At 30.2% G+C, this 24428-nt stretch overlaps 1 protein-coding gene across 1 annotated transcript; it reads right to left on the bottom strand.

Moving 5' to 3' along the window:
* Nucleotides 1-4332: 4332 nt before the first annotated feature.
* LOC143241893 (techylectin-5A-like) lies at nucleotides 4333-10107 on the bottom strand. The gene is made up of 6 exons (XM_076485228.1): nucleotides 9999-10107; nucleotides 8924-9105; nucleotides 6891-7087; nucleotides 6678-6783; nucleotides 6056-6220; nucleotides 4333-4747 (listed from the first exon to the last, which is right to left on the bottom strand). The coding sequence occupies exons 2-6, from the start codon at nucleotides 9078-9080 to the stop codon at nucleotides 4497-4499; spliced, it is 876 nt and encodes a 291-aa protein (XP_076341343.1). The 5' UTR covers nucleotides 9081-9105; nucleotides 9999-10107; the 3' UTR covers nucleotides 4333-4496.
* Between the last annotated feature and the right edge of the window lie 14321 nt (nucleotides 10108-24428).

The following is a 24428-nucleotide window of genomic DNA, read 5'->3' as shown; positions in this document are numbered from 1 at the left end:
TCGATACCTGTGATGGAGAAAGCACAGATATTCCACTGTGAAGCTTTGTGCTTAATTTCAAACAAACCAAAAACCGTTCAGTGGAATTTATAATTCATGTGAAGCATTAAAACAAACAAAAACAAAATTATCTAGTGGAAAGGAAACACAAACTATAACATCATACCTAAGAGGAAACTTTGTATAAATCCAACCAAATATAAAAGAGAAACAAAAATGGGAAAGATAAATAAAACCTAATCACACACTACAGAAGATATCCTGATGTATTCCCATGTTTGTTTTATCTAGTTATCCATATGTATTGACAGCTTCCACTTTTAACGAACAAAGAATTCAACTGTTTTAAGATATTTCTCTATAATTTGTTTCATGTGAGAAAAATAGTTCTTATTCTGTAGTTTCTTCAAATATCTACATATGGCAATATTGCTTTGTTGCATACTTTGTTTCGGTCTTGTTAAATTTTCGGATACTACCAAGGTCCATCTTACCTGATTCATAACCATTAGTACTCGTTACAGTACATATACTAGTAACTTCTAATATATTAAGAGTATCTTGACCAAATTTGGCAGAATTTTAGTAAACATTACAATGCTTTTGCACATGAAAAATCTGATTTTCTAATTAATTATTTGTTATTAATATAATTAATTTTTTGTTATTCATATCTGTACATGGAATTGTTGATTATGTTAATAATGTTTGTGTAATTTTACATAGAATAAAATTATCAATCGACACTGAAGAGGTTCTTAAAGTATACAGTAAAGATGAGTTTTAACATTGTGAAAATTCAGCACATCGGGAGAGACAGTGTCAAAATATCATCCTTATCAAGTCACTGAATCTAGCATTCACAATCTTATTGTGTCTGGTCACTCATCCCTACAGTTATATGAACTTGTTCTTTCACTACGACATCCTTATGTATTGTTGTGTCTAGTCACTCAGCTGTACAGTTATCCAAACTTGTTCTTCACTGCAACATCCTTACATTCTGTTGTGTTTAGTTGCTCACCTGTACAGTCATCCAAGCTTGTTCTTACATTACAACATCTTTATAGTATTAAGTGTCACTGTAAAGATAGCACTGAGAAAACTTAGAATCGTTAAAACAGGCAGTGATTCTCTATGATAACCTGTTGTCATCACCGCTTGTTTTATCAGGAGAAAAAATATTCTGTTAAAAATTATATCTATAGACATAACCAATGATATATCTGGCACGTTATTTTTTGTTTCTTTTCTCCGAGTTGAGGGAACGTTTGTTTATTTTTTATTAAAATAGTTTATAAAGAACTCCAGTTAATTATTACTAAATTTAAAAAATTTCATTGACATGTCATTATATATAATTAAATGTACGGCCAGGCAATTACTTCATTATCGCAATATCATTGTAAGATACCTTTATAATCTGATGAAAGCATAATTCACTCGTCTCCAGTGATAAATGATTGTTGGGAGACAATTTAATATTTAAACAGTTTTAAACTATAACGTTTTTACTGTTCTAAACTTTCATGTTTTATTATTGGAAAGCTGCCAAAGTTATTACTGTATAACATTATAATGAAATCAGAAATCAGATGGTCATTATATTTGTATACTGTTAACATGTTGCAGGAACTTGTGTTCGATTTTGTAGCTAAAATACTACAGTAATCTTCAAACGTTGAGATCCGTTTCAAGTTAAGCTTTACATTCTTAGTTTATACTAAATTGTTACTCATTTGAGCAATATAAACATGTCTGAAGTATCTGATCTTTGGTATCAGATCAACATGGTCTGATTATCTTTGACTAACTATAATCGTCAAGATAATATTTCTTATGTATTGGTAGACATATGGATAAAAACATTCTCATTGGTATAACAGCGATTAAACACGCGACAAAGTATTAGAAAATAATGAACAACAGAAATTCGAGACTTTCTAGGGTTGACCTCTTCCTGATCAACAACAAAAGGTGTTAAAGATGGAAGTGTTTAACAAAAGCTAAGATTTACTACATCTTAGTGTCGTACACGACTTTTTCTAAACAACCTCTGACCACGTCTGTGTAAGAAACATTTTAATCAACTCTCCAAACAGGCTATATTATTGATATTAGTACTTTTAAGCTCTTAAGACAGTGAAGTTTCTTATTTTAAAAATTTCAAATGCAGAAAATGTTCGTAATGTAACACATTTCGTTAAATTAAATTGTTCATCAATTTTTTATTTATGTCTTATTGGTTTGTTTCTTAAATTTATCATAAACCTATTCAGGATTATTTGTGCTAGCTGGTGAACAGTAGATATCTGAAGGTAGTACAGATAATCAACACCACTAACTCTTGGACCACATTTTACTAACGGTTCAAAATTGACAGCCCCCCAATGGCTTATTGGTATGTCTTTGGACTGACAACGCTAAAAATCGGGTTTCGATACCCGTGGTGGGCAGAGCACAGATAGCCCATTGCGTAGCTTTGTGCGTAATTCAAAAAACAACAGAATTGACAACCATATTATAAGCCATCGAAGGTAAAATTTCAGCTTCTAACTTTTGTAAAATGAATTGTTTAGTATAAGATTTCTCTACATTCGTAAATTGAAGTATATTTATTTTCTAAACGCTAACGAACGATGTTTTGAAATAATGTAACGATTAAAGAAATAATAATTAAATCAAGTATAAATGAAAATGTCACTGTTAGAGTTAATCGTAAGTTATATTTAAAATTATTTCCACCATATGTGTTATTTATAATTATAATGTGCGGTATTTATAACTAAAATCGTCTATCGATCAGTAAAATGTTGTGTTTGTAATTAATCATCAAAATATTATTTTAGAACTAGTCCACCGTTTGTCCTATTTACAATTATTCCCCTCTGTTGCATATTTATTGAATCTTTAAGATCTTTTTTTTTAATTTTTTGTTATCATTCTTTTGAACTTTGATTCAAACCAGAATAATTTTCAATAACACTGCACAACATTTTTTTAAAAATGTTTTGTTTCTTAAAATGTTTTTGCTGATTGTGACAGGTACCTGGTGGGTATGCACAAATATAGTTTTGGTTTTGCTTCATCACGTAGGAACTCTGAGAAATAAACTGTTAACTGTTTTCCGGCAATAACTTATTTAATTGCGTTTATGTTTCTAATACGCTATTAAGTTCTACATAATTAAAAGTGTTTTGCTCCTGATTTTTGTTTGTATTCAATTTCCGGTGCATCACGTTGCAGTGTCTAACAGTATTCAGCAAGCATTGACGGATTCCAGTTGCCCTGATATTGTTTTTCCATTGTAACAATGTCCTGGTAAAACTGAAGATTTCGATGAAACGGTACGTGATGGGTAATTTTGGATGTGATTTTCAAGATCAGCAGCCAAAAATCTATAAGGAACACCCGACAGTGTTCAAGAAGCAAAAACTTTGTTGTACGGTGTGATTTATTAGTGACTAATATAGTTAATGTCATTTTTATATCTTTAAATTCTAGAGATTATCTAAAGTTACTTGATGGATCAATAACGAGAGAAAAATTAAAAGTACTGAAAATTATTGAGACCATCTATGTGTTAAACTTAACAACATAATTAAAAGTAACATTTGTGTTAAACACAATTTTCGTTTTTAAAGAACAGTAAACAACATGTTTCATAAGAATCTCAATAAGCACAGCGAGGAAAATACAGTTAAATATATCTCAGAGAAACATCGGTTATGTTCTATACATCTTGTTCAAACAATGATTATTCCATATGAATCAAGCAGAAACAATAGCTATCTTATATAGCTCTTTATACGATGGTCCTGTTTCCTGTACTATGATTTATTGAGGGCAAAACACGAGTATCTTTGTATATTTCCAAACATCAAGTGTATTTGTGTTACAATATTCATTTACTCAAATCACTGTGACGTGAGTCACGTGGTTACTAGATGTACTTATGGTGACAGGCATAACTTGAGTGACGTCATTAGTGTACATGTCTAGATGTTATAGTATCAAGATAGCTAGAGTGTTATCTACAAAACTATTAGTAATGTTATCGTGATATGAAAATAAAATATTGTATTTATAAATATTTCTTAATAACTTTTACTTCGTTGTCTTTAGATAAATCTAATAGTAACAATATATCGTCACGTGATTAGTTTAGACACCTATCGGCAACATTATTTATTGTAAAATTTGTGTATGGAATACCTTAAGTATCAAAGTGACTTTCAAACAAAAAGTTTCTTAAACTTATATATAATAACGTTGAGTGTTTACTTTTATTATAAAAAAACACAAAATTTATTAATATAAAATAATTCTGTATAGATTATTAGTCCTGTGATTATTAATACCATATTATTAACATTGTAACTATTAGAAAGAAAATAATTAAAACAATCTCCGAATATCATAGATACAATTGCTGTAACCGAAATTTAGAATAAAAAATACAATTTGTGTATTGTTCCATATATATCATACTGGTTTTAGTACAGGGGTCGTATCTTCATCTCCACATCTGGAAGTGAGTATTTCTGTCCTTTCCATGCACCCCATTCCACACCATCAGCATAACTCTCGTGTTCACCATTCAGATAAAGTCCATTGAGGTTGGAACTGTGACACTTGCTATACCACCAACCTCCTTTAAAGGTTTGGGCACAGCTTGTCTCATAAATGTCATTATCTTTGTCCTTCGTAGAAAAACTGAACCCATTGTGTCCACTGAACCCGTCTCCTGTAGTATGAATCAGTAACATGACATCAATAAACGAGCTATTATAAACCAATATGTGAAATATGTTAGTTGGTTGATTAAAAGTACATAATAACGATATATTGAAGGTACAAACAGTTTTAATATTATATTCTTAACGAAAACATAAATATACCTAACACTTTAATGACAACATAAACAAGAAAACAATAAGAAAGACATTCTAACATAACACTGGACAACAAAGTTTTTGCTTCTTGAACACTGTTGGGTGTTCTTATAGATTTTGGCTGCTGATCACGAAAATCACATCCAAATTTGCCCATCACGTTATTACCCAAAATGCTCACTATGGTCAACTGTACATCATATACAACAAATGTAAAATAAGCTTATGACGTCTAATGATGTACAGGATAGACACTAATTATGAGAGATAAATCCAATAGTTGAGGTAAAATAGTTCAGAGCGTGAGTTCGATACCAGCTGAAGTTATTTTGAATAGAACGAGTGTTATACTGAATTAGGACAATAATAAATGAGGTGCAAAACAGCTCAAGACAGTGATATATATCAGATATAAAACAGCCTTACTACAAAAATAGATATATAAGTGAAATAATGAAACAATTCATAATTATCACTAAAACTGTAGTCATAAAATGACTTATCAGTCCTTACGATAGACAACTAATGTAAAGTTGAGACAGTAAAACGTAGGTAAATTCCATTTTGATCTAATCAAAATTAAGATCATTCATTGAATTATATGACACTTGGCTGTGGGCTAGATGATCTCACAATGTGTTTTCACTTCAGGCTTATTATACCAACACTCTCAACACTTATAAGGTTTCACACTCTCCGTATAAAGGAGGTCTTTGCATTCCTGTTACTAAAATCGTAATAAACAGAGAGTAATCAAGCTATGATGTTTCGATTAATTGATTTTGGTTTGTATGACTCCTCCTATTTCGACAAATCAGACGTTACACACACTGTGGTTTTTATAGAGGTTACATAGTTAATTAATTGGTTTAGTTTATTGTAAAAACCTGATTGCCATCGTTTCTCTAAATTTGCTGTGTTAGTGAATTAAAACATTTTTCCCTTAAATTAATGGATTTTATCTTTCCATACGAAAGTTATACAAGCAAGAGGAATAGCCAATGGTCACTTTGTTAAATCTGACATAAATTTATTATCAGATACTTTAACTAATTTTCTTCATGAAAATATTTCTACCTGCTTGTTTTGAAATGATAATCTGAAAGAGTTAGATACAACATAATCCTTATAAATTACATTAAAGAGTGAACTTCGATTACCTGCGTCACCAGAGTAATTACTGACATGTAATCTGTATAAGTAGTCTTCGTTTTCTATCCAAAACTCACGATAGATGGCAAACCTTTCGTTTTCTTCTTTATCCTTTAAATCAAACCTGATTGAATAATTTCCTTGATTTGTTAGAGCATAGATCCGATCGTTTCCTATAAATAAATAATGAAACATTTTCATTTTACACAAAATTTATTTCATAGTAAATGAAGGGAAACATTTAAATTGTGTAAAATTATTTTAAAATAAACTTTTATCAATCTATTTTCAAGATGGAAGACTTAAATATATTTCATAGTAGTATAAAGCAGTTCACTAAAACAACAACATAAAAACCAATAATTGAAACGTTACAACAAACTAGTAACTAAGAAAGGTTTACGGATTAAGATAATCCTGTTGGTTATCAAACAAAGACTTTGTCAGAAGAGACAAGAATTATTAACGTCTTTACTACATATTGTTATTACATCCTTAGAGGAACAATGATTTTTATCTTATATTTTGAATCTTTGAACAATGCATTTAAAAGTCTAATTTAACTTATCTAACCATAACGCTTTGTATATCATTAACACCATGTGTTTTTAAACTATATTCAGAACCTACCAAGCCAGAACTCTTTCTTAATATCTCCAAATCCAACTTTGTAATTTGTCCAAGGTTTGAAAAAGTAGTCCTTTGGGTTTCCATGGTTTCCTCGTCTTTGGATTACCTTAGTAACAGAAAATGATTACTTTTAAGTTTGTTGTAATAATTAAACTTATTACACATGTTTTTACATATAACAATTTTCTATTATCTGTAATACACGTTACTTACCGTCCAGCCTCCCCCATCAGTAGTCATGTCACAGTAAACATAGAAACTTCCGGTAGTCATCCATGACCTGGGCCAGATACGGTACGATCCACTAGTAGAATGTCCATTAAGTAGAATATCAGCACAGTCTGTTGGTCCAGGAGAAGAAAGGGAACATGTGTGGTCCGTTTCTTGGTTGATTAGATGTTTTTCTGAAACTGAAAAACATAATCTTCACGTGAGCTGGGTTACATTCTACACTTATATTTGCAAGTGGATAAAGAATTTCATTTATTAAATGCTATTTACACATTATGTAAACAGATTTGGAAAATTGTTAACACTGTAAACCATTCAAAGATGTAACGTAGTTTATAGTGCTGGAGATTTTGTTCAGTAATAATAATTCAGTAAGATAATAATACACATGTATCATTTATTATATAGATGACCCAGTATATACTACGTAATTGGAACAGCACATTTTAAACGAAAATATTACAATGAACAATAAACCCTCTTTAATTATTGTTATAGGTGTTATGTTGAAACATGTTTCTTACCTGTAAATATGTAGAAACACAGACCAAATATATTATACATATATAGTTATTATTTTATTTTTGTCTTAGAAAACATTTTACAATATTTTAGTTTAATTTTAGCTCATCTTCACGAATTAAAACTTAACATTAATTTAATAAACTTACAAAACTAACGTTTAGTTTTCAACTAGTAATAACACTATACAGTAAATGGCCCGGCATGGCCAAGCGTGTTAAGGCGTTCGACTCCCGGTCGCACCAAATATGCTTGCCACTTTTAGCTGTGGGGGCGTTATAATGTCCCGGTCAATCCCACTATTCGCTGGTAAAAAAGTAGACCCAGAGTTGGCAGTGGGTGGTGATGACTAGCTGCCTTCCCTCTAGTCTTACACTACTAAATTGTGGACGGCTAGCGATGATAACCCTCGAGAAGCTTTGCGCAAAATCCAAAGCACAAAAAAGTTTTTGCGTCTTGAGCACTGTTGGATGTTCCTTGTAGATTTTTGGCTGCTGATCACGAAAATCTCATCCAAATTTGCCCATCACGTACCGATTCGTCAAATTTTTCAGTTTCACCAGGATGTTGCTACAATGGAAAAACGATATCAGGGCAACTGAAATCCGTCAATGCTTGCTGACTACTGTTGAACACTGCAACGTGATGCACCGGACATTGAATACAAACGAAAATCAGGAGCAAAACACTTTAAATTATGTTGCGTATTTAATAGCGTATTTGAAACATAAACGCAATTAAATACGTTATTGGCGATAAACAGTTAATTGTCTATTTCTCAGAGATCTTACGTGATGAAGCAGAACCAAAACTATATTTATGAATACCCACTAAGTACCTGTCACAATCAGCAAAATCTTTTCAGGAAGCAAAACTTTTCACAAAAATTGTTGTGCGCTGGACAAGATGATTATCGTGGCAGACTCATCACGCAGTAGAAAATGTACAATGTTCTTTAATTTAATTAGTTCTAACAACAGCGTTATTGTTTATCAGTTTCTAAATCCATCCAAGCCATGTTTTGTTGCTAGTTGTAGGGTAGAAAAGATTTTATATTGCATATACAAAAATACAAGTCTAAAGATATTTTAATTTCATTGTAGATGTCACTGGTTGGGCTATTTTTGGAATACTGTATTCAGTCTTTATCCACTTAACATCATATTGTTAGAAATGGTCCAGAGAAGGGTTACTAGAATGGTGCCAGGAATGTAGGGGTTGTCATGTGAGGAAAGGATGAAATATCTTAAATTGTTTTCTCTTGAAAAAAGAAGAGTTAGGGAGAATTTAACTGAAGTGTTTAAAATTGTACAGGGAGTTAATAGTGTTGATACATTATCGTTTTAATACTTTATTTTGGTAAGGTAAGAGTTATTTTGTGATCAGACAATTTATTTTTATCACTATGTAGTTGTTCCATCCTCTATGGACCATTAAGTTCTATGTTGTTCCAAGTATTAACATCCCTAGATAAACTTGCTAAGAACTTTTACCTCTGGTGTTTAGGTTTTCTTTGGCAAGAGAAACCAAGACGTCAATGGACGCAACTATTCCCGTTATTGACGTCTCTTCACAATGTTTCTGAACTGTATCTGATCCAAAACTTGGACCAACACAGAAAACAAACCATATAAAGACGAATGTAGTCATTTTTAAAGACTTATTTTTCTTCTCACTGAAAAAAAAAGAACATTATATAAATGTTTCTAATGGACAAGATACAGAAAAGTTTACGAAATATACAAAGTTAATAAATTGGTGTTATTATAAAAAAACAGAACATTTGTGGTAAGTAACATAAAACAACTATAAAATATGAAAGTTCACAATTAACATTCAGTTTTGAGTTTTAATTTTATTTTAGATACCAGAAGTGTCTAAAGAAGGTTTTATAAGGTGATCACACTGTTTATCTTTAACAACGTAGTTTGGGTTAGATTAATTTAATGTATAAAAGCAAAGGTAAGTCAGTTAAATATTGAGAAATGACAGAAATGTCAGACCTATTTAGAATGAAACAATAACAGGATTAATATTGATATATACTTGGATCTTCTCATTGTACAGTACGTGAACTATAAGATTTAGTTACATTGTTTAGCAGAGTTACATGATGTAGAAGTGTATTACATACAGTTTTTACTAGAACAGAAAGAAAAAACAACAACGAATCCACTCTAACTGTTTCTTAAACCACAATTCTTCTAATAAAGTATTTTATTTTAAAAACTAAATATTTCCATTCTCCCTGAAACATTTTAAGTTTCGATGTAGATTTTTCTTAAATAAAATTTGAATGTTTAAATACTCAGTAATGTTTAATATTTCTTCCACAGACTGTAGCTCAGTGGAACGTCTGAGGAACTATAAAGTGGGTTTCTATACCCGGGGTGAACACACCACATCACACGAAGCCTGTTGTAAAGTTTTGTGTGTAACACAATAACAAACCTTCTTCAAATGACGTAGAATTACTAGTCGCAACACAATAAGACTTGAATATATAATTAACAGACTTAAATAATAGACAATATCCATCAATTGTTAACAATACCAAAATAAACTTACCTTTTAAAATGAGGCTTTGTTGGTATAACTGCCTTTAGTAGCTGATGTGTTTCAAGATAAGATGAAGTTTTAATCTCAGACACTAAAGAACAGAAGTGTTTTTTAAAGTCTCGTGAACTTTAGTTGTTCTAACTTGTTGTTCTCTCTAAAATCACATGATCAGAGTCGCGTGATAACATGACTCATCTAAAATCGATATTATCCATACTAATGGATAAACTTTAAAAAACTGTACCTTAAACCAGTGGTTTTCAACAAGGTCCGCTCTTTGACCCTCACGGGAAGAATTTCAAGTTCAAGGGAAGGAATTTTGGCTATGAGATAGTTATATATTTTCGCAAACTCTCCCTTAAACGCGACATGCAGGTTTAATTCACAGTCCTTCAAAATCGAGCCAGACGTTTATTACCATCTGGTTACCAGCAGATCAACTTCACTCATGACTGGTGTACCGTGACATAAACAGTCCTTTGTTTTCTTTTCATTTCTTCATGTTTTATGCCCGTATCAGTAGTTTCAGTATTCAGCACTGAGTGATCTATAAGGTAATATAGTGTTATCAGCCTGACACTCCATAAAAACCTGCTAAATTACTAAAATCCAAGTGGTAGAATGCTTTGGTGAACATGAGATCGTGTGTGTCCATATTGGCAGTTTTCGAGGTTGTGGGTGATTTTATGGATATCATGGTAACAAATGATACTCACGTCTGTCTCATATCCACATGCAGCTGGCTGTGGGCCGCTGTTCTATTTAGAATTAGTCATTAATAAGTTATATTCAAAATTAATACATCGTACGTTGTATTTACTTATGGTGTATTTCGAACTAATTTTCAATTAGTCGTGTTTAGAATTAATTCATTATACATACATATATATATATATATATACTCCAAATAACTTTCTTTGGTCGTCGGCCTTATTTTTAAATATTCTAACAAGTTTTGAATCAACACAGAATAATTTTTCAATAGTTTGTTGCTGATTAACATTCCTACGAAAAGATGTTTCTAGTCCTGATTTCTCCAAGCCCGTTCCCCTGGCTGTGGTTTCGCTAGATAGTAGATAGGGACAGTGGGAATCTCGTTAATCCATTCATTAATTATTAGCCTAATATTAATAACCTTTCAAGTTGCTCTGGGGCCTATTAGGCCCCACTTTTCGTAGGAGTGTTAATATAGATGATGTCATTTTTTTATATCTGTAAATAGCAGACATTGTTTAGTAACTTGATTATATGTGTATGTGTGTTTTGTTATAGCAAAGTCACATCGGGCTATCTCCTGAGTTCACTGAGGGAAATCGAACCCCCGATTTTAGCGTTGTAAATCCGTAGACTCTGTGCAAGCGGGGAACACTTGATTATCTATACCAAAATAAAAATTGAAAGTATTAAAAATTAAGACTTGCGGTGCTGAAGAAAAGTCAGCACGCGCGTCCAAAAATTGTGGCCACAAACGTGAGTGTTTGTTCACGATGTGATTGTGTACACAGTTATCTCCTCTGAAACTCATCCATTGTAACGTCTACACATTAGATACTGGAGACTGTAAACCATCAACACATTGGTAGTTAGGAAATAAAAAAATAAGAATAAAACAGACATAACCTCGCTGAATAATGTTTATTTGTGTGTGTAGAGGAGTGTTTTATTTTCAGATGTCATTTCAAGTTCGGTCAGACAGCTTTCAAATTAATATCACTACTTCCGTCAGATTCACTCTACTAACAATAAATCTTGTAGCCTGCACGGCTGGTTTTATCCGAAATAAAAATCCAGATTTTATATATTCGTTAAACATAATGCTATTATTTTTGCTTCTGTACAATATTGTATGTAATTCTGACAAGTAGTTTTCGTTTAAAGTTCTTGACTCCTTATTTCTATGTAACACCCCTGTAAAATATTAAATATCCTAAACCAAAGAGTGGCGAAAAGACTGGCTTCTTGAGTAAACGCGCAATTTTTAATTATTTTTTTCGCAGCCATTACTTCTCTCTCCCACCTAGTAGACTTGTTTGTAAGTTTAATCATAAGTTTATTTTCCATACACGTAAGTCTGTTTGGTCCTTCGCACTATATCGCTCGGTGATATAACCACAGTAATTCTTTGTTTTCCACTATTATTTATCATATGTTGGGTGTGTGTTTACTGAACACAGTTTATTTTCATGTATTTATTAATGTAAAATCTTTGTAAATGATTTTTGCTCTCCAGCAGGTTTTGGATACAACTGTCAAAATTTTTGCTGTTACTCAGTGTTAAGGTGTGGTATTAACTTGTTTTGTGTACCTGCTACTAACTTTAGCTATATTCATATCATGTTAATCCTATCTTATTTATTATGCCACTTTCCAATAAAGCAAATTCTTAATACGAATAAGACTTATTGTGCCACTTTAAAATTAACCTAATTCTTATCAAATATCACTCTTCTCGCGACACTTTGAAATTAAGTTCTTAAGATATATAAGATTTATTGTGTATATGTGTGCGTGTTTAGAATCAAGTTTTGTCCATCACAAGTATAGAAACATAGTTTATCGCGGTGTGAGTCCGCTTTGTCACTGGGGAGCAAAACTTATTAAACCATTTTGAAAATAATCTAATTCTTAATACATATAAGATTTATTAAGTAAGTTTTAAATGAAACTACTCACAGTGACATTTATATAATAGGTCGTACGACACAGGAATCTTCTATGAAAAATACTACTAATCATACGGATCCTTAGTTATGAATGATACATAAATCATAAACGTACATAAATGTTCAGTCGACTTTAGGTCATCGTTAGTGGCTATGTTTTTGGTCATTTTCTCAAAAATACCTAGCACAGTTCAGTCTGCTTAGTTAATATAATTGTGGCAAGTACCATGCTATCATTTTGGTTAATCTAATTATTCATATTTAATAAATTACTTCTATGTATTAAAGACAACTGTAGACAACTGAAATATATATTGAATTACTTAAACTTAGTACTGTACATTACACAAACATATATTAGTTTATGTCTATAACTTTTCTCTATAAATCACTGTATAACATTTTCTTTTATGTTAAACTACAGTATAAAATATTTTTGCTTCTGTCAACCATAGTTGATACTGTTTTTCTGTTTCTCATAAACCTAGATTGTTATATATTGTTTTTTTAAACCACAGTTCATTTTATTTTAGCTACAGAGTATCATCTGAGTATATTTAAGTTTTTAGTTTTTCGTTTTCTTTCCTCTGAACGTGTCAATTTTTCCAGATTGTGGCTTTACAGGTTATGAAATACTACTTCTGACTCTTTCTATATGCATTTTTGAATCCTCTGTTTGATGTAGCGATAATCATTTTCAAATATATGAAGGATATAATCATCCTTTCATGACTAATTATACTTCAAACTAAATATATTTCTTATATCTAGTTGTTAGAGTTTTAATTTGTTGGTAATATGAAAAACGAATTTGATTTCACACAAATCTTCAGAAAATATCTTTAAATGTTTAATACAGGTTCTCTCTGTTTATCTGAATGACTCAAGTGGTCTAAGGGTATGTAGCTGTAAATAACTGGCCAGAAAATATGGCGACAACGTGTCTTGAAACGAATATGAAAGGATAAGTTCATAATTTTTGGCGTTGAAGTTAAAGATTTATTTTGATACATTGTTATTTGATGTAGTGATTTTTCTATTAGGGATGACATACTCCAGTATTGTGTCCTGTAACAAATATATACATGGTACTTCTGAATAGATTTTTTTCATTTTCTAAAATATCTGTGACATAAATTTGAATTTCATTTTTATCACTTGTTGATGATTATATAAAGTTGATTTTTTTATAATTTGTGTTTCTGTGTTCTGGAATTTGTTAATATTTTTCAACACATTATATTAGAAATACTTGAAATTTTTTGTGCTTTTGGATGAAAATATATGTAGTAATCTTTCAACATTAAGACAAATTGATATAATTTATTTATATAACACATAGCCAACAATCCTTAGATATATATATTTAAATATATTTCCTTTATTTCATGAATTCATAGAAAATTGGATCAAGTAATATTTTTAACATATTCCATTTCAGAATTAGATTTTACTTCCTTTTTCCAAATAATTCTCCCACCATGCTATTTATTTGTTGTTCCTCAGACTCGAGAAGGAAAACCTTGATACAGTCGGTAAACATGTCGTTCTTGAAGCAGTTCGATCTGAAAAAAAAAATTTAATATATTTAATACTTCTATCCTATTCTTTTCTTTTCTGTAGAACGTAAATAAATAACAAAATTTATTTATTGTAAGAGTATAGGGTATTTCTCTAACATATCTTCTTTAGTATAGTTATATATGAAGCATTTTCTTAATTTTGTTTTAATCTTTGAGGAAAGTAGAGAAACATTAAATATGTAAGAGAACATTTAAGAAAACAGTGGAAAAGAAAAATTGTAAAATGTTAAAGAACAGATTTACAGCAACATAATTTAACCTCCCTTTTCCGATGGAGTTAAGGTTGTGGTTCTATTTGAAATTAGGGTATACTGTCTTTACTTACTTTAATGATATCTGCTGATATATTTTTGTTGTATGTTCCAATATAATATTATAAGAATAAGAACACCAGATAAATATATAGCTTAATAGTGAATATTGATCAATCATCACATTATATTTATCGTTACAGGTCACATAAACATACATGGATTTTATCCGTTTTCAACCACTTTTTATCAATTAGTTCTAACTGAAATGGGGTTGGCTAATACTTTTGTGACGGTAAATATTTTATATCTCGTCGGTTAGCCCAGTGGAAAACTATATAGAACAAGCATGTTTGGTTAGGGCAATTTCAAATCACAACTCACAGAGTGCGTGTCGAGGGCTGTATCCACTTGATCTTTCGATAATCTGAAAATTTATTAATGTTCTATAATAACCAACTCTTAATTATCACCAGCAGAATTTGTGAATGAGCGGAACCTGGTAAAAATTATAACATTCTTCACAGATTCGATTCAGCCGAGCAAGCTTGATACTGTCGAAAGTTCCCATACATCCCTGGTCAGTGAAACCACGTTTTTCACTTAACTGGGAAGAACATGAGGTAGCTAGAAGCAATGTTACGCATACGGCGGATAGAAGTGATACACACATGGTCATTGTCATCTGCAAACAAGTGAAACATGTTCTGTAAAGTTGGAAAGTTTATAACCTAAGCGTGAGTCATATTATTGTTATTTTAGCTGTTACTTGTAATTCTACCAAAATATTAAGCGTTGAGTTTGCTAAAAGGAGAATTTTGAATATCAGTAGATATGTCATCAAAGAAGACTCTGGTTTCAAATAAATTCTAAATAATTATAATGTTGTAAAATAACACGGTTAAGAAACTATGGTAACAGCCAAAGAGAGTGACAAACAGATTTACCATACAGATATCCACTTAAAGAACACAGTAATGTTGGTGAGTGGAAGATGTATAATGATAAGACAGTTAGATATCCTAAGCTTTAACTTAACCTGCTATTGCTCAATTCATAAGATCCAAGAGAATCATAAAAATATGGAAAAAAATATTCCGCTGGAAGAAAAATTCTCATCACTGGACATTAAACGTGATTATTAATAACTTCATGTCTTACTTTAATACCCTACTTTTAACTAATTTCCATATGTAATTTAACACCATAATTACATATCTTGTATCGTTGTGTGAAGAATAAAAGTACTTCTTTCATGCAAATCTTAATCCGTTGAATTGTTTTGCAGGAAGTTTTTATTTGAGAGTTTCTTATACTTGTTTGTCACGATTGGAGTCTCAATCCCTGTTTTTTTCAAGGTATTTTTGGAAACAAATAGTATCTTACAAGAACTAGTTCTGGGAGTTTCTGCATATTCTTTTTGAACTTGTAATTATTAAAAAGGTTGATATTTCGTAATTATTGCCGAATCATGAAACATAACCAACAGGAACGTGTATTTCTCCTATTTTTATAATTGATTACAGCTCAATTAAAATACCATAAGATTCTAATTATATAAAGATCTACAGTGATTTTAAGTTTTCTGGAAAATTTAACTAAATTTATCTATAAGGTGATGATATCAATAATAATGTTTAATTTCTCGTTTCTTCTATTATAGTTACTAGTATTAAAGTAAATGTTAGAATTTAAAAAAATATCATCCAAATTAAAATTAAAAATCACCCTTTTCCTAAAACTAAAGATAATTGTATTAAACTTGGGACAAACAATGTATTTGAAATTTATAATTTTATTTTATAAGTTACTCCAAAAAAGTTACAAGGAAATAATAACTCTGTAGTTATTATGTAATTAGCATTTGATCCCTTTTAAATTCCAAAATTCCGTTATTATTAATATTTCAATAAATTCAAACATTTCTAGAATGATTATATAACCGTAACTTCAATATTGTTTACATTAATAGAAATAAGTTCCAGGAATGTTGTTGTTCTTCTCCATCTTGTTGCAGCAAAATCATGGAATACTTTAGAGTACCACACTAAAGATAATATTTGCGTTGGTAGACAGTAATCTGAAATACTACTCCAGATTTGGGTGTAGCATTTTGATATTATGGTTTAAATGTGTTTTGTTATTATTTGTACTGAAATGAAACAATTCGTTATAGAATATTCAATTAGATGAATGTATGTTAGAATCAAGGGAATGTCTTACAGCTATAAAACACGGTACATGTTTTGGTAAATTCCTCTGATAGCTGGGCCGAAATCCCTATTTGATTAGAGCCATAGAAGAAAACTGGAAACAATAATGAGATTTTCAAACTTTGTATTATAATGTGTCACTAGAATTGGGATTGTCCACTGGTGGCTATAGAGGGAATCTCAGATTAAATGAAATATTTTATTGTTAATAAACTTTAAAATAATAACCAATAACAAAAGAGATATATTTTGTCAAAGCGTTTTATATGTATAAAAACTGTTAAGATTGGATATTCAGTCATATAAACAAGAAAATTAAGAAAATATATTGAATATATAAACTGAAACTGTATGAAGATGCCAAATGAAAGTAAATAATTTAAAATTTGTGTTTTTACAGTAAGTCTACATCAGGTGATCTGCTGTGTGCACCGAGAGGAATCAAAACCCTATTTTAGCGTTGTAAATCCATAGAATTACCGTTGTTCCAGCAAGGGCAATATTTTAAACGACCTGACAAACATGATTCTTATGTTAAATAACGAGTATGACGAATGAAATAATTTGAATACCCGGTGAAAAATATAACGAAAATATACTTATAGTAATTATTTAAGTTTTGTTTGTTTTTAATAAAATAATATTTTGAAGTTCTAATTGAGCATGTAAGACTTTTTTGTTATGCACAAAGCTACACAAAGAGCTCTCAGTGTTCTTCGAACTACGAGTATCGGATCCCAATTTTTTTAGTATAAGTATACAGATATGCCCCTGTGCTTTTTGTAGAAAAACGAAACTCTTACCTTTATAAAATATAGTTTCGTCATGACTACATAACAATGTCAATTTCGAAGTAACTTCAATAAGATTATTTTATGTGTATCAGATAGATTTGATAGAATTGTGACTAACACCATCAAAGATAAATTATCTACGTATATTTCTCTTCTTGGTGAAGAGTTTCGTAAGATTATTTACTGTAACATCTAGATCTATCTTTATATTATATTTTATTTCGAGTGCTGTTGGTAACTGTGATCCTTCTGTATATCATTTGACTTCTGTACGTAACAGAAACCTTTAACTCTGTACTATTTTCAGTAATAATGACTTTCTATTAAATTGTAGTGTATTGTGTTTGCCTATTACCTTCACCTAAATTTTACTTTTTATCATACCTGACACTTGTATTGGAGTAGATTGTAATATTACGTAATGTTTAACACATCATTTAGTTTCTTGTGTTTCTTTCTTACAACCAGATTCTGAAGTTAAACATTGTCATCTATTCAGTATTATAGGAAATAGGATATATTTTTACAGAAAAATACAAGACTGACAGTTCATTTTAACTTGATGGTCTTTTATGTTATTATATTTGTGCTCTTCTTAATAAAATATAGTTGTTTCATAAATATTAACAATTACTCTATGCATTTGTTGTTAACAGATTAATCACATTTTTTTTCTTCAATTATATTTTCCAACTTCTAGCTACGTAGTTGTTAAATACGTGAATGTATTTAATCAGAAATATTTTACTAAGTATTTATATATATATTCCATTCAGAATTACTTTGTTTGTATGTTTTACTGTATACTACACTGGTATATGTGACCATTTATAGTAAAGATGACAGCACTAAATATCTTATTCAGTATTATTTCGATTAATGTTTCACTTGGTGATTTCGATGAATAAACTTTAAATATAAATTTTCAACTTTAACTCTTAGCCAAAAATTTAAGAACTATCCTTACATAAAGTTTAAACTTCCAGAATCTAAGCATAAGATACTTTGTTTTCATTTAAGCTGTAAAGAGTAATTCTGCCAATCTATTAAACAATGAATTTACTAAAATTACATAACAGAATATCGCTGGATTGCCATCCAGAATGTGAAACAGATAAATATATTTTGGTTTCATACTTTCATATTATCAAATCATTCATCTGTGACTTAACTCAAAGGGACTAAGAGAATTGGAAAAGTTTGGAAAAAATTACTACTGGAAGATATTTTCCCATTTCAAGGTGTGATTTTGTGATTATTATTATATTTACGTCGTAATTCAATACCGTACTTGAGACATCTTTCAATGCCTTTTCTGGCACCATACTTGTTCATGTCGCTTCGTTTTGTAATGCTCTGTTTGCTTTGTTTCAAATTTCCCGCAAAGCTACACGAGAACTATGAGCCAGCCGTTCGTAATTTATCAGTAAAAGGCAAAAGGAAAGCTGTTTGAGATAGGAAAATTCCACCTTAAATTTTAAAGAATATTGATGGTTTTGTAAAGTACAGGCCCGTTCTGACTAATGGGGTTGCAATCCTATAGCTAATGTTGGTTACTATCGTTTGTCACTTTCGTATTTGCTGTGGTTTGTTAGTATGTCGTGATAAAAAGTGGTGATATCATGTTACAAATACATTATATTAAAAAAGATGTGACCAAAAACACAGATTCACCATGTTTGGCACATCATAATGACCGAAATTTCATATTCTAAAATATCTCTGATGGTGGACTTCAATTTATTTCGGTATCTTTTTTATTTCTTGTTGATGATAATCTATAGTTGTTTATTTTTTTTATATTTGTGTTTCAATGTTCAATGAATTTGTTAATGTTTTTCAAAGATATTATATTACAAAAAATTAAATTGTTTTTGGTACATGATATAAATACTTGTAATCTCACAACATAAAAATCATATAATTTAGTTGTATAAAACAGAGCTAACATTCCTTGGAACTATATCTTTATTTATATTTTATTTATTTCATGAATTCATCAGAAGCTTGGATCAAATAACAAGTTATCATATTAATGTATTCCATTTCAGAAGACGATACTACTTCCTTTTTCCAAATAATTCTCCCACCATGCTATTTAACTGTTGTTCCTCAGATTCAAGAAGTAGAACCTTGATACAGTCGGTGAACATGTCGTTCTTGAAGCAGTTTGATCTGAACAAAAAGATTAAGTACATCTAGCAATTATATCCTGTATAATAATAAGAAAAATTAATTATTGTAAGAGAATAAGGATAGGGTTCATTTTTCAAATATACTCTTTAGTATAATTATATGTGAACGTTTTTTTTAAATTTTGTTGTAATCTTTCTCGAAATCATTATAGAATATTCAAATAAATAATAAAATATATCATTAAATAGAACAGTGGAAAATTAAAATTGTAAATTATGAAAGAACAGATTTATAGCAACGTACCTAACCGTCCTTTCCAGATAAAGTTAGCGCTGTAGTTGTTTTTTAATCTGGTGGTGAAGAGGTTTGTTGAACATGACATCATCTCTATAAAACTGTCTTTACTTACTTTACTGATATCTGTTGATATATTTCTCTTATATGTTTCAATTGAATATTATAACAATAAGAACACAAGATTAGTACGAAATTTAATATTGAGTATTGATCAAACTTCAGATTATTTTACTGCTACAAGTCAGAAAAACATGCATGGATTTTATTTATTTCCACCTAGTATTGATTTCTTATGACTTTACTCCGAACTATATGGGTCAAAATATTGTATGGATAGATATTTTATACCTTGGTGGTTATCGAGAAAAAAACCCATATAGGACGAGCATGTCAGGTAAAAGCAATTTCAAATCATAACCCCCAGAGTGAAAGTCGAAGGCTGTATACACTAGACGTTTTGAGACTCTGTCAAGTTATTAAAGTTCTATATTATCCAGTTCTTAATAATCACCTGCAGGATTTGTGAATGAGCGGAACCTGGTAAACATTATAACATTCTTCACAGATCCGATTCAGCCGAGCAAGCTTGTTACTGTCGTAAGTTCCCATACATCCTTGGTCAGTAAAACCACGTTTTTTCACTTAACTGGGAAGAACATGAGGTAGCTAGAAGCAATGTTACTAATACAGCAGATGGAAGTGAGAAGAACATGGTCATTGGCATCTGCAAATAAACGAAAGTGTCTTTTGTAAAGTTTGAAGGCCTAAAACCTAAGCGTGTGTTATTTTATTGTTAATTAAAATGTTACTAGTAATTTTGCCAAAATATTAAGCGTTTAGTTTGCTTTAACGAGAATATAGAATATCAGTAGTTATGTCACCAAAGAGTTCATATCAAACTGGTTTCTAATAAATTTTGAATAATTATAATGTAAAATAATACACTTATGGTACAATTCTATCAATTAACGAAAGTGAAAAATGCAAACTTACCATACAGGGTTTTCGTTGAACAACACTGTGACGCTGGTGAATGGAAGATTCTGAATGAGAAGACAGTTAGATATTCTAAGTTTTTATACTTATCTGTCATCAGATTAACCTCTTATTGCTCAATTCATAAGACCCAAGAGAATTATAAAAAATGGAGAAAAATGTCACCCTAGAAGAAATCTTCTCTTCACTGATCTCTAAATATCATTATTAATACATTCACGTCCTAGTTCAATACCATACTTCCCACTAATTCCCATATGTTTTAATACTATAATTACATATCTCGTATCGTTGTGTGAACAATTGAAGTACTTCTTACTTAGAAACTGCTGTAAAAGTGGCTAAGTAGCAATGAAGAAAGACATCCTTAATATGTTGAACTGTTTTACCAGAAAAAATTTATTTGAGGGTTTCTTACAATTGTTTGTTACGATTTGAGTCTAAATCTCTATTTTCCTCTATCCAATTTTTAGAAATAAATAGCATCGAACAAAATCTACCTTTGGGAGCCTCTGTATAATATTTATTAACTTCTAATAATTAAGAGTTTGATATTACATATTTGCCGCCGAGCACGAAGCTTAGCCAATAGTAACATATGTATTCCTTCTATTTTTACAATTGATAGCTAAATTACAATATCATTAGATTCTAATTACATAAAGATCTATAGTTGTTTTATGACTTATAAAATATTAAACTCATTTCTCTTATTACTTTTGTTTAGTTCACAGATTTATCTACAAGGTGATGATTTCGAGAATGATGTTTGAGTACTCGTTATTTCTCTTACAGTTACTAGTACTAGAGTGAACTTTAGAATTTAAAAATATATCTTCCATTTTAAATTAAAAATCAGCCATTTGCAGAAAGAAAGATAGTCCTATTATACGTGGATTAAACGATGTATTAGAAATTTATAATTTTATTTTGTAAGTTATGTTATCTGTGTTTCATTTTTTGTATCATAACGACTTAATAACATATCTTACTAAATGTGGTATTATGTATTTAAACATCATTTAGCAAGTGGTGGATAAAACTGATACATTTGTTAAGATGTACATGATTATTTTCTATTATGTGTAAAAAATTAAAAAATGTTTTCATTTTAAAATTGTATATCATGTCTTTTGCGATTTAAGTTTTCATATATTTATTAATGAAATGAAAACAATTACACCCACATACAACCCATTCTTTATATGTTATTGTTTGTTTGCTGGATTTCACTTTCAAATTTTTTTTAACTTCAGCTGTTACTCCAAACTGTTACAATAATTGTTTGTTTCTGTTTTGAATTTCGCTCAAAGTTACCCAAGGGCTACCTGCGCTTGCTGTCCCTAAAATAGCAGTGTAAAACTTTTGGTGTATTCTTTTACCAACGAATAGTGAGATACATCGTCACATTATAACGCCCCAACGGCTGCAAGAACGAACATGGTTAAGGCGATGGGGATTCGAACCCGGACCCTCAGATTTCGAACGCCTTAACCTGGTCATGTCACGCCGCAATCACAAGCAAAAAATAATACTGCCGTTATTATGTAATCAGCATTTTATCTCTAAATTCCGTAAAACCGTTAATACTAAATTAAAAAAAACACAATCCAAACATTGTTAGAACGAATATATAACAGCAACTTCAGGATTGTTTTACATTAATAGGAATAAGTACTAAAAAAAGTTTTTTTTTTTTTTCCTTTTCTCCATCTTGTTAAACTGAAAACATAGAAAACTCAGAAGAACCACACTAAAAATAATATTTACGTTGATAGACAGTAATCTGAAATAGCACACCACATTTGGGGAATGCATTTTAATAATTTGGTTTAAATGTGATTTTTTAAAATAATTTTAATGGTTAATTACTCTTCACTACTGATAAAAAATGGTTAATTTAGAACTTACAGTTAGGTGAATGAATATCAGAATAAACAAATTAAGAAAATATATTAAATATATGAACTGAAAAACTGAGAAACTGTAAACTAAAAGTAAATAGTTTAAATCTTTTTTTTTACAGCAAATCTACATCAGGTGATCTGCTATGTTTACCGAAGGGAATCAAACACCTAATTTTAAAGTTGTAAATTCGTAGACTTACCGCTTTAAGTATTTCTTTGTTACGAATTGTCAAATTTATTTATTTATAAACAATAACATTTGTTACTTTCTATAACTGATATTGGACGAGTCTGTCTTTCAATATGTTATGTATTACCTTTTGAAATAGCCTGATAGTTGAATTAAGAATGTAATTGAATGTCGATACGTACTAAATGTATGATATTTGGCAACATTATTGATACACATAACTTTCTGTTTTAACCCAAATATATTTTAATATACAAACAACAATACAATCTATTTTAACGGTTATTAATTATACACCAAAGTTATTGTTGATAGTAACAATTAAATATGTTTCAGCTATTTGATAGCTTGGTGATATCCATTTCGAGAACATCAACTTTTCTGTGTGGAAGTCCAAAATTAGAGGAAATTCAGACATCATTTGGTCTTTTTCTTATTGGTCACAAAAGTAACGACATATCAGTCCATTGAAACGATTACACATAATAAACTATAAAACATCATCCTTAATATGTATATTTTTGCCTCTCAAGGCATTTAACGCTATGATTACTAGTATATCCACGTAGTAATTCAGATGTACTCCCAAGTGTTTTGGAAATCATAATTAGTATCTGATATCTTTACGTGAAGACGTGTTATTCTTTAGCAATTACTTTTTTTTCCAGAATGCTTTTAGAATTGGTTAGTATTAAGAAACCAACGCCAATACATTGAAGTATTTTTTCCTTGACGATTATTATTACTAACGGTTACTTGTATTTAGTTGTCAAATATAAATATTTTTTCTATATATATTTTATAAACGACTAGATCCCAACAACAACAGTCTTAGGGAATGTGTATCATCTGTGGGTAATCAGTGAACTAATAAGTATTGATAGTTTGATGTTATGTATTAAACAGTAACATAAGTATCTACAACCTCTTTATAGTTTATTATGAATAAATTTGATTTTAAATAAACCTGGATTACCTAAAAATCTATACTAGTTTTCAAACTTATAAAATATCAAGCCAATTATTTTTATTCCTTATGTATATTTTACAAACTTTTGAAGTGATGTCAACCAGAAAACAATTTATTTATTTGTTACACTCCATTCAGCTCATTTTATTAAAATAAAGGTAAGAATTTACAAATATATTATACCAATTTAATGTTAAGAAACACCTATTTCCTTCCTAATTTAGTCTTAATAAATTTAATTTTATATGTTACTTCCAGGTCATTGGCCAATATGTATGTTATGTTTCCTACCGTTTTGTGCCCAGCATGGCAGGTGGGTAAGGTACTCCACTCTTACTCTAAAAATGGCGGATTCGAATCCTTCTTACAAATCCTTGTTTGTAAAAAAAAAAAAATCTATATTTTATTTTCGATTTGTTATTTCTCGTATAAACCTACG

The sequence above is a fragment of the Tachypleus tridentatus genome, chromosome 1 (assembly GCF_004210375.1).
Source record: "Tachypleus tridentatus isolate NWPU-2018 chromosome 1, ASM421037v1, whole genome shotgun sequence".
NCBI lineage: Eukaryota > Metazoa > Arthropoda > Merostomata > Xiphosura > Limulidae > Tachypleus > Tachypleus tridentatus.
Note: the sequence above shows the minus strand (reverse complement) of the source record. Positions and strands in the feature narration are given on the sequence as shown.